At 34.5% G+C, this 10,761-nt stretch overlaps 2 protein-coding genes across 3 annotated transcripts; one reads left to right on the top strand and one right to left on the bottom strand.

Moving 5' to 3' along the window:
- Positions 1–1,127: 1,127 nt before the first annotated feature.
- Positions 1,128–6,161, top strand: LOC107475408 (protein DETOXIFICATION 44, chloroplastic). Of its 2 annotated transcripts, XM_016095037.3 has the most exons (13): positions 1,131–1,627; positions 1,745–1,869; positions 2,143–2,301; positions 2,654–2,787; positions 2,914–3,049; positions 3,219–3,315; positions 3,425–3,525; positions 3,699–3,862; positions 4,160–4,231; positions 4,327–4,443; positions 5,077–5,172; positions 5,289–5,410; positions 5,542–6,161. In XM_016095037.3, exons 1-13 carry the CDS (start codon positions 1,290–1,292, stop codon positions 5,600–5,602), a joined length of 1,722 nt encoding a protein of 573 aa, XP_015950523.1. In that variant the 5' UTR covers positions 1,131–1,289; the 3' UTR covers positions 5,603–6,161. The 2 variants fall into 2 exon arrangements, with proteins under 2 accessions (XP_020991409.1, XP_015950523.1); XM_021135750.2 differs by lacking the exon at positions 4,327–4,443 and having other exon boundaries at positions 1,128–1,627.
- Positions 6,162–6,591: 430 nt separating this feature from the next.
- LOC107475407 (uncharacterized) lies at positions 6,592–8,825 on the bottom strand. Its single transcript, XM_016095036.3, has 2 exons — positions 8,665–8,825; positions 6,592–8,154 (listed from the first exon to the last, which is right to left on the bottom strand). Exons 1-2 carry the CDS (start codon positions 8,685–8,687, stop codon positions 6,702–6,704), a joined length of 1,476 nt encoding a protein of 491 aa, XP_015950522.1. The 5' UTR covers positions 8,688–8,825; the 3' UTR covers positions 6,592–6,701.
- Between the last annotated feature and the right edge of the window lie 1,936 nt (positions 8,826–10,761).

The raw sequence follows: 10,761 nt of genomic DNA, 5'->3' as shown, positions 1-10,761 counted from the left end.
GGTTTGAGAAGGAAAAATCCTAATGTGGAGGTAATGAAGATTGGAGAAAACATCCTACGAAAAGTTAAAAGTTTTAAATATCTTGGGTGTATCATACAAGATAATGGAGAGATTGAACATGATGTAAATCATAGATTCAAGCAGGTTGGTCAAAATGGCGGAGTGCATCTGGTTTTATATGCGAAAAAAATGTGTCTCTAAAATTTAAAGGTAAATTTTATCGCACTGCTATAAGACTGGCTATACTTTATGGTACAGAGTGTTGGACGGCTAAAGGAGAACACGAACATAAGTTGAGTGTGGCAGAGATGAAGATGCTGAGATGGATGAGTGGTCATACGCGATTGGATAAAATAAGGAATGAAGATATAAGGGAGAGAGTTGGAGTAGTACCCATTGTGAAAAAGATGGTAGAATCGCGTCTCAAATGGTTTGGACATGTGAGAAGAAGACCGAGAGAACACCTAGTTAGGAAAGTGGATGAAATGGAAGATGGACAAGAGGTGAAAGGTAGAGGAAGACCTAAGAAGACCATCCATGAGGTGGTCAAACGAGACCTACATGTAAACGGTTGATACATGATACATAAAAGAGCTTAATGACGTCATTTAATTCATGTAACCGACTCTACCTAGTGAGACAAGACTTTGTTGTTATTGTATGTTTTCTCTCTCTCTTTCTTTTTTTAGTTTTGGTTGAGCTAAATTTTTAAATTTAAACTAGAGATTTAAACTAAACTTTTTGCAAATAACAAGTTTACCATATAAAATAATATAATCAATAAATAATATTTTTTTTAATATTTTAACTCTAATTTAAAAAGTTAAACTATAATTATTTTAACCCTAATAAATTTGAATAATTTTATTATAAAAAGATAAGTTAAACATTTAAAAAGTTAAACTATAATTATTTTAACCCTAATAAATTTGAATAATTTTATTATAAAAGGATTTTTGGATAGAGAAAATGGAAAAAAATACAATCTATTTCAAAAAATAATAAAAATAAAATAACATATTTTTTAGATAAACATTTAACTATTTATAAGATACAAAAGAAAAATTAATTATTTATCAAAAAATCTTCATGTCTTCACCGTTTTTCTTCCTCGCTCTAACCATTAGCATAAAATTTTGTTAAGCATAAATGTGTGGGATAGAATTTAACAAAGGAAATCATAGTGTGTCCAAATTCCACATCAAGGTTAGATTTTGGTGTAGATTGATATGGTTTTGTTTTTGCGTCCAATAGAGTGAGTCTTTGATTTCTCATCCAGATGCTCAAAAATGGCGTCGTCTTCTTTTCATTGCATGCATATTCACCATCACTACCCTATGCATAATATTCTCCACCATCATCACAACCATTCATTGTTGTTCTTCAACTCTAAACCATCAAAGCTTCACAATCATCATTGCTTCCCAACTCCAAGAGTTGCTCCAAAATCATGTCTAAGTCACAAAAACAGTGACACCAAAACAGATTCCCTTGAAGAAACTGCCTCTAATAAGCAAGAACCATGTTCCTCCTCCTCCTCCTCCTCCACCACCACTACACCTTCTCATAATCCTTCATCTTCATCAGTTAAAGGTTCTTTCTTTGCTTCTTTCATTCATCAGTTCAGGTACTTTATTGGTTTCATGGATTTGGTGCTGGAAAATCAAATTCATCCTCTTGTTGTTTGTGTGTGTATATATATGTTGGTTTTGAAGTTTTATTTATTTGTTTGGTTCATGAACAGAAATGGGTGGCTTGTATTTGATGATATGGGAATGGAAATGTTGTCCATTGCAATACCTGCTGCCTTGGCTTTGGCAGCTGACCCTCTTGCCTCATTGGTTGATACAGCCTTTGTTGGCCATATAGGTAAGTTAAGGAAGTTCTTGTGGTAATGAATTTCATTTTTTATTGATGTCTTGCTTTCAAATTTTTAAGGGGAAATTAGAATTTTGGGTTTGATTCTAAGTTGCTAGCAATATATCATGTTCCTTCCGCAACCAGTTTAAACTTTTGGAAGAAGTGGTTTCTTGGTCATTTGATTATATCCTGGATTGGGAAGCTAGTAATTCTAGTTTTCTAGGGTTGAATTCTAGTTACCATCATAAGAGAGTTTTGCATAACTGAAATTTCACTATACAGGATCGGTCGAATTGGCTGCTGTTGGGGTTTCAGCTTCTGTGTTTAATCTAATTTCAGACTTGTTCAATGTTCCTTTGCTTAATATCACTACATCCTTTGTTGCTGAGGAGCAGGCACTGATTAGAAAGGAAGGTGACCACAATCAAAGTAACAATAATGGTAAGTTTCACATAGCTACCTCAAGAGTTAACTCCCAAAGTGGTCAACTAAAATAGTTCTTGAGATCTGGATTGCCCAATTCCGTCCCTGATATTGGCATAAGTGCACCACCTTAATACCTAATGGTTTGATAGTCACTTGATAGAAAAGGACTGAGGGACTAACATGGTGACTTTTGTCAATCTCATGGACAAGGATGTAATTGGTGCAATTGGAATCTCGGGGATTATTTTAGTGTGCGCAACCAATCTGAAAGACCACTTTGGGGGGCATAATTCCTCCTTCACTATAGCTGCAAATTTGTATATATTCTGTGAGTCCTGATCTCATGGATGTTATATGGATTTGGCAGGGAAGTACCAAAGCAAGAAGCTTATTCCTTCAGTATCAACTTCTTTAGCACTTGCTACGGCACTTGGAGTTGCTGAAACCGTGGCGCTTTCCTTTGGTTCAGGCATTCTTATGAATATCATGGGTATACCTGCTGTATGTAATTCTTCACATTTCACAGTTTCGCCTTTATGTTTCCTGATTGTCATAAATTCTTATGACTTAAGATGTGCATGTGAATGATGGCTCTTCATTTGTATTATTTGTTCTATTTGTATGTAGGATTCTCCGATGCGTGAACCTGCCGAGCATTTTCTAACAATGAGGGCTTTTGGTGCTCCAGCAATCGTGATCTCATTAGCCGCACAAGGAACTTTTCGTGGATTTACAGATACAAAGACTCCTCTGTATGCAATTGGCAAGTGATGCTGTCTCATTATTGTTTCCAATTTTCCGAAGATCTGTTTAAACTAATGAAACTCATTTTATTTGGATCCATAGGCCTTAAGAAAATAAAGTTCATCCTTGAATTTCTAGAATGATTTTCTGAATGTATGAGTAACGAAGACTTTGTTTTGGAATTCCAGGAGCTGGAAACATTATTAATACCATACTGGATCCACTATTGATATTTTTCTTTGGCCTTGGAATTGGTGGTGCTGCCATTTCTACTGTGATATCTGAGTACGTCGATGATGTGGTAAAACTTTATGTTATTATCTGTGCATCTTGCACTTGTCACTTACTAATTGCTCGGTTCATATTGAGCATAATTTGTCTTTCTGTTCACCAGATATTTGATAGCTTTTATACTTGTATGGAAATTAAGTGACAATGTGCTTCTATTCCCTTCCGATGTCGATTGGAAAAAAATTTTCAACTATCTGAAATCAGGTATGTACTTCTATATTAAGTTGTATCGTAGTTTCAACGGTCCTCATCTTTCAAACAGGATTTATTTCAGTTAGCTAGAAAAAGTTTTGGTTGATTTGCAACTTGATATGATTTAAATAATGGAGCCATAAAAATTAGCTTCTGCTTTCAACGATATATGCTGCGTTTTGTAGGTGGTCTTCTGATCGGTAGGACTATTGCTGTGCTTATGACAATGACAGTGGCAACATCCGCAGCAGCTAAGCAAGGCCCTACACCTATGGCTGGTCATCAAATTTGCATGGAAGTTTGGTTGTCAGTATCTTCCCTCACCGATGCTCTTGCGCTTGCTTGTCAGGTAACACCGTAATATCACAGTTGACCATATCATGCATTTTGTTTACATCTATGAAAAAGTTGGACCAGATCAACTGATAAAAAAGACAAGTAGTTTAGCTAATCCTGTTTCCAACTCACAAGGTACTCTGACCGAAATTTCTTAGCCAGTCGTATGTCTCAAGAGTCTTCCATTTCTGTTCATATTTCATTCTTATGATGCTATCAAATCAATAAGAAAACCATGAACCACTTTCCTCATGTATAACTGACTGAGAACTTGTTAGGCTGTGTTGTAGTAACAATATTTTCTTTACAGGCTATACTTGCTGGTAGTTACTCGCAAGGAAATTACGAGCAATCACGCCACCTTATATATAGAGCATTGCAGGTTATTCTTATCACACCTTCTTTGGATGAGATTTTGGATATTTACTGATCCAAGATTCTTTTCTCCTCATACTCTCATTTTTTAATGTCAAACAGATTGGTTTGGGAACCGGAATTACCTTATCAATGATTTTATTCTTTGGGTATGGGGCATTTTCTAGCTTATGTAGCACAGACTCTGAAGTTCAGGATGTTGCTCAGTCTGGTCTACTGGTAAAAAAACCACAATTAATTAAGTTTACTTGGTGATGATGAATGTATAGGCAAGGAGCTTCTAAACATTGCTGCTTTCGATTTATTTTGTTACAGGAAGTGTAATTGTAGCATTTTCCCCTAACAATAATCCTATCGTGTTGCTGTCTCATGGTTAATGAAACTTGAGTATACAACACAATACAAAGATGTGAAATAATGTGGCCAAGAAGAGATGACGATTTCTAAGAGTGATAGAGAAAAATTATGATTTAAAATTAGTAGATATCATTGCATTGAAAACACAAGAAAATGCACTTGTGTTTAAATATAATGGCATTTTCAGTTGCATGCATATAAAGATTCAAAATAGAAGTAAAAAAAAAAAAAATTGTGAAAGTAACAGATTGGGCGTCCAACCCGAATACATGTCTGAGTTTACTTTCATAGCTTCAAGATGAAGTTTACATTTTGATGCCTGTTTATACTGAAATGAAGATGCAAATTCGACACTTCATTTTCTTGTCTTATCAATCATTGACAGAAATGCAATGTTTTGTCAAAGGAATAACTAGCTGAAGTGTTCTTGCAATCGTAACCTTCTAGTATGCATGATTAGTGACTCTGATAAATCTGAAATGTACACACATGCAGTTTGTTGCTGGATCTCAACCAGTGAATGCTTTGGCATTTGTTGTTGATGGACTTTATTACGGAGTATCAGACTTTGGATTTGCTGCATACTCTATGGTAATGATCTAGTTCAATGATCAAAAGATAGTTAAACATTTCACATAATCACTCTATCTTACTTTGTTTCCCATTTTTCTGACATTCTTGGCCCTTTATTTGGCTTTGATTTGTAGGTTCTAGTTGCACTGATTTCATCAGTTTTTATATTGGTGGCTTCTCCGGTCCTTGGACTTCCTGGAGTGTGGACAGGATTGTTCCTTTTCATGGCTTTGCGTGTTCTAGCCGGAATTTGGAGGTATTTTAATTCATTAACACAAACATTTCTTAGAGGTTATCTATTTGAAGGGAAGGATAGAATTCTTCCTAATGATCCAAAAATGCATATTTTGATCTTATTGTTTTCTTATCATTTTTTTTCTTTACAAGGTTGGGTAGCAAAAGTGGACCATGGGATATGGTCTGGTATAAAGATGGAGCAGAAGATTGACCGAGGCATTTACACTCAAATTTCCCTAAGTTTCCCCAGTTTTACACTCCACACTGGTCAGAGAACATAATGATGGTGCTCACAAGTCACAAGTCACAAGCTCTTTTAACATTTTGGAGGATGTGCACTTTCTTGCTAGAAACTCATCCCTTCTAGAAGATCAATCAAGAGAACAAATTACTTCCTCCTTTTTAAACTAAATGTTAGCTTTCACATTTTCTGGTACATTGAAAATTCAATAAATACATACACAAATCGTGTCCGTGAATATTAAATTTTTCGATGTACCAAAAAAGTGAAAGCAACATTTATTTTGAATCAGGATAGCAAGTGTTGCTGAAGAACAATTGCCAAAATCTTACTTGTACAATTACATGGAAGCTGAATGTGCAAGAAAGTACAAGAGGGAGAAAATAATTCTATTGGATGACATTGCTTGCAGCTACAAAGCCAAGATTTTGCTTGTTGCATTTCTTGGAAACATTTGATGTATTGGTAGATAAGACTTCCATGAATGTCACTATACATATTGACTTGGCAATAGCTCCACATGCATTAAGATCCTTTGAATTTTCAAAGATTTATGCTAAATGCATGGTATTTTTTCTTTTCAATAATTAAGGTTGAGTCTCAGATGGGGGAATGGTTCATTTCTTTGTGAATTGTGAATCAAAAAAAGAGTTTTCAATGGTTAATGTAGTAGGTGAATTGTGGATGAGTCTGATTTTTTAGCATCTACCAGCAGTTCTCCAAAATCCAAAATGTGAGCAAAATATAATATTTTAAGAATTTAATTTTGATGGATTGCCAGAGTAAAATAGTTCTACACGTGTATTTAATTACGTAATACTACATCTGTAAAAATAATTATCTTTTACATTAATCACATATATGGTCATTTAAAAAAACGAATGTGGTTGTCACAACCGTGTAAAACGTTTTATATTGGCTGTGGATCAAGATTACACTCTTATCATTATAAAAGAATGAGTCTACTAATTTGCCTTTTACATTAACAATAGTGGGTAGAAAAACATCAATATGTTCATTCACTAACCTCATCAAAATGAAAACAAAATTTGTAAGCATTTGTGAACTCCTAAGATCCTAAATGTGAAAAGCATAAATCAAGTAACTTCTGCTCTTCTAATAACCCAAAATCATAGTCAGGTCTCAAAAAACTATAATCATGATCCATTTCTATGCTAGCAACCTGCATATTATTCAGATGTTCACACAGCTTCCTATTATGCTTGGAACTGAATTCAGATAACACATTTCCATCATCTCCTTTTTCTTGCAATTCAAGCTTCCTATCAATGTTGCTGTTCAAAGCCTGAAACTCATACATTTCTCCAACATTGTCATCTGAACCATTAGGCTCATTTTTAATTTCATCATCGCTATTATCGCAGCCGTAGCAGTTGCAAGTTTGTACCATGTCAGCTTCTACTGGCATCAGTGGCTTCTCTTCTTCAGCATTAACAGAAGGTTGATTTTCATCATTCTCATTTTGAGATTGAATACAGTTATTTGAGCACTTGTTGCTATAAAGTCTTAGAATTTCAGAAATTACTTCCTCCACATGTTTCTTCTTCACCATATATGCCTCATTTTTTATGTTTGACTGATCATAATTAGGTTTGGGGTTGCAATCCTCATCTGATATCTGATTGTTAAAGTAATCATCACAATGGTTGTCAATATTGCTCAAATCACATGATGATGTTAAACTTTTGGTCGATTCTTCGATTGGTACTTCTATATTATTCGCTACAATCTCATGCTCGTTGGCGTCAGAAGCCGTGCCATCAGCTCCAGAATTCATTGCCATATCAGTAAACTCAACACCAGAGCCAGAACACTTCAAAACCTCTTCTGATTCTCCTTCGATTCCTTCACTTTCTCCAGGTATTTTAGCTTCAATATCCTTCATTTCCTTATGAACAACACTTGCATCATCACATTTCTCATTTTCTTGGACATCATGATCTTCTTCCTTTGTTCCCTCCAATGCTTCAACATCAGAAAAATTAGGTTTGTCTTCACAAAACTGATGAAAATTACCATCCAAATCCTCAGCTTTAGGGGCCTCACCACTAAATATAATTCCATTCTTACTTGGTGATTCTTCAGAGCCTACTGACTCCAAATCATGCTCCGGAAAGTTCAAACGTGCGCCTGAACCGTACATTGTCTTAGCCGCTTTGTCATAAGCAAGAGCAGCTTCAAATGCAGTGGTGAAAGTACCAAGCCAAAGCCTCTTTGCATTCTTCTTACTCTCATGGTTGCTGATTGGTTCGCGAATTTCAGCAACCCACTTACCCCAAATCCTCTGCCTCACACCTCTGTATCTAAACTCAGAGTTCTGAGGCCCTCCTTTACCTTTCATGCACCCTTTCTTGGACCCTTTTGCTGGAACTTTGTGAACCACATGCACCCCATTTGTGGAGAAATCATGTTGAATGTCACTGTTCTTCTTCTTCCACTTCTCAAGAGTGTCCTCCAACGAATCACTTCCACACCTGCGCCTCTTCGACGAATTCCTGTTTCTGCATCAACCACCAAAAACAGAACTCTTCTTAGAACTTCTCAATAGTCATTATTCAAAGTTTTGATAAGTTTTCAAAGTCCAAAACAAAAGAAACTACAATTAGTCTTAGAAGAACCAAAAACTTGTGCAACAACTTGTGATTCGCAGCCGGGGAAATCCAGAAACAAATTAGAGACGTCAAAATAGAAGCAAGTTGAATCAAACAATGAAACAAATAGTTGTTATGCATAACACAAGCAAGAAGTTTTGACAAATATCCTATGATATCACTAACCAAATTTTTAAATTCCAAAACAAATGAAACTATGAAGTCAGTTGTTTTGCATGTCTGTGTGCTTAGAAGCACAAAAACACAAACAACTTGTTCAACAAACTAGAAATAAATGAAAAACCCAGATAAAAGTTGAATCAACAGTAACCAACAAGTATATGAAGCTATCTATCTGTTTACTTAGCTTGAGTAAAAGATAAAAATTCTTATGAAAGAAAGAAGAGTAATTGAACTGACCCAGAAACGATTTCAGTGGCCATGATGCCTTTTCTTGATTTTGCTGCTGAAGAAGCATGTAATTGTATTAGTTGTTGTTGTTCTAGTTCATTGTTTTGTGGTATGTTGTTGGTTTGAGTGCACAGATTTAAGGTTCAGGGTTCTAGAGAGGTTTATAGCATTTTCACACAGATTATGTGCTACTCTGTTTTTTTATTGCTTACTATATTTATATTTTTTTTATTTTATGTATTTAATTATTTATTATTAAAAAAAGGAAAGAATTTGTTATGTAAGTGCCAACGTCATTGGATTGGGGATCAAGTAATTGAGTAACTAAGAAAATGGCATGAAAGTTCCAGTTTTGCGGCTATTTATTTTTTTGTTATTTATGTTATTTATTGTATTGGGCTATTGGCTGCTTTTTGCGGCTGTGTTTTTATTTTTATTTTTTTTTTTCATTCTCTCGTCTTGTTTACCAAGTTTCAACTTTCGAGATTCCTTAGTTACGAAGGGGTCCACTTTTTGTTTGTATGCTGGTACTGTTCTGACAACAATTCAGAACGATATTATCACATATCACCAGATATTGCCAATTTTTTAATGTGATTTTTTTAAGAGTGAAATCTCCAGAAATTAATTTTGTTATGGATAAAATAATGGTAAATTGCTTGAATATAGATGCATGGTGAATTGTTCATAAATATAGATCTGATGTTATTCAATGACCTGTAAAACGTAGGTAACATTTTACAGACGATGAAATCAATAATCTGCAGCTGCTACAAAACGTAGGCTGCGATTAGATTGGGAAGGAAAGCTGATTGTGAAACGTGCCTTGCATGCTGATAAGAGTAGAAGTTGATCAGCATAGGACTAGGCAAAACACAGGTTGCGTTTGTGTCAGAACAAAACGTAGGTTGCATTTTACAGCCTTCTTAACTGCATGCACATCACGTGTTTTAAAGAGTGTTCACCTGAGTTCTTAAAAACCAAAACGCAGATAGCTAGAAAACAAAGTAAAAAACGAAGTTACTGAAATAAGCTAAGAAAGAGTTGAAGGAGAGTGAGGAAGCAAGAATGAAGAGGGTTAAAAGTGAAGAAATAAAGTGTGGAAAAAGAAGAAGTATACCTAAAAAAAAAATAGTACGTGATTTTAACAAACTAGAAGAACATATTATTGAGTATTTGAATTATCCTCAATTGGTAAGTAGTTTTTTTTAAATATTTAACGATGCATATATTTATTTAAATTTTATTTATTTGTGTTGTAATTAGTACTATTGTGATTATTAATATTATTATTACTAATATTATATTATTATTTATTTTTCATTACCGTTTAATCTTTTTACTACTGTTATTATATTATTATTATTACTAGTTTATGTTTCCGTACCTTGTACGGAATAATACATAAAATTATATTAAAAATTTTATTAAAAAATTAAATAATATATATAGTAATTATTATTAAAGTGATAATCTCACTCGTCCGCTTAAACAACTATTAGGACTTAGAATCTCGCCTTGTGTATATAGCAATCCATTGGCTAGCGATAAACTCTTAATAAAAGGAGTATCAATACGTGGTTAGACTTGGCAGGAGTTTTCGAATACGCAGGTACCCGACCTGTCCAAACCCGAATGAAAAGGGTAATAACTTGACTCGAGTCGGGGCAGATTTTGCTCAAAACAGGTATCGTCGGGTTTAGGGTGTACCCGCCCCGAATATATACATATAAACACTTTTTAGGAATTAGGATTTACCTCATATCACATATGATTCATAACTTCAGTCTATACTCTATAGCCATGCAAGATAAACTCAATCATCCTCACCTAAAATCTTCTTCTTCTCGACTTCTTCACAAAAAAACCGCATAGCTCTTGTCATGTTGTTGCTGAGTCCATCGCCGCTTACCTATTCACAACTCCCATCTTCCTTCACAGCCAGAGACGGACCCACATTTAATATAGAGGGGGCATTTGCCCCCACAAATTTTTTTAAAAAAAATTAATACTTATATACATATATTATATACCACTTATTATATTATATTTGTCTCAAAATAAAATATAAATAGTTCTTTTGTATTTTATGTTAAAAAATATTTT

Source organism: Arachis duranensis, chromosome 2 (genome assembly GCF_000817695.3).
Source record: "Arachis duranensis cultivar V14167 chromosome 2, aradu.V14167.gnm2.J7QH, whole genome shotgun sequence".
Classification (NCBI taxonomy): domain Eukaryota; kingdom Viridiplantae; phylum Streptophyta; class Magnoliopsida; order Fabales; family Fabaceae; genus Arachis; species Arachis duranensis.
Note: the sequence above shows the minus strand (reverse complement) of the source record. Positions and strands in the feature narration are given on the sequence as shown.

Excerpts from the sequence above, each read along its gene's own strand:
- LOC107475408 (XM_016095037.3), top strand. The coding sequence starts at position 1,290 with ATGGCGTCGTCTTCTTTTCATTGCATGCATATTCACCATCACTACCCT. Across the intron at positions 2,788-2,913 it reads ATATCATGGGTATACCTGCT|GATTCTCCGATGCGTGAACC; the intron begins GTATGTAATTCT and ends ATTTGTATGTAG. Across the intron at positions 3,526-3,698 it reads TTTCAACTATCTGAAATCAG|GTGGTCTTCTGATCGGTAGG; the intron begins GTATGTACTTCT and ends TGCGTTTTGTAG.
- LOC107475407 (XM_016095036.3), bottom strand. The coding sequence starts at position 8,687 with ATGGCCACTGAAATCGTTTCTGG. Across the intron at positions 8,155-8,664 it reads GCCACTGAAATCGTTTCTGG|AAACAGGAATTCGTCGAAGA; the intron begins GTCAGTTCAATT and ends TGGTTGATGCAG.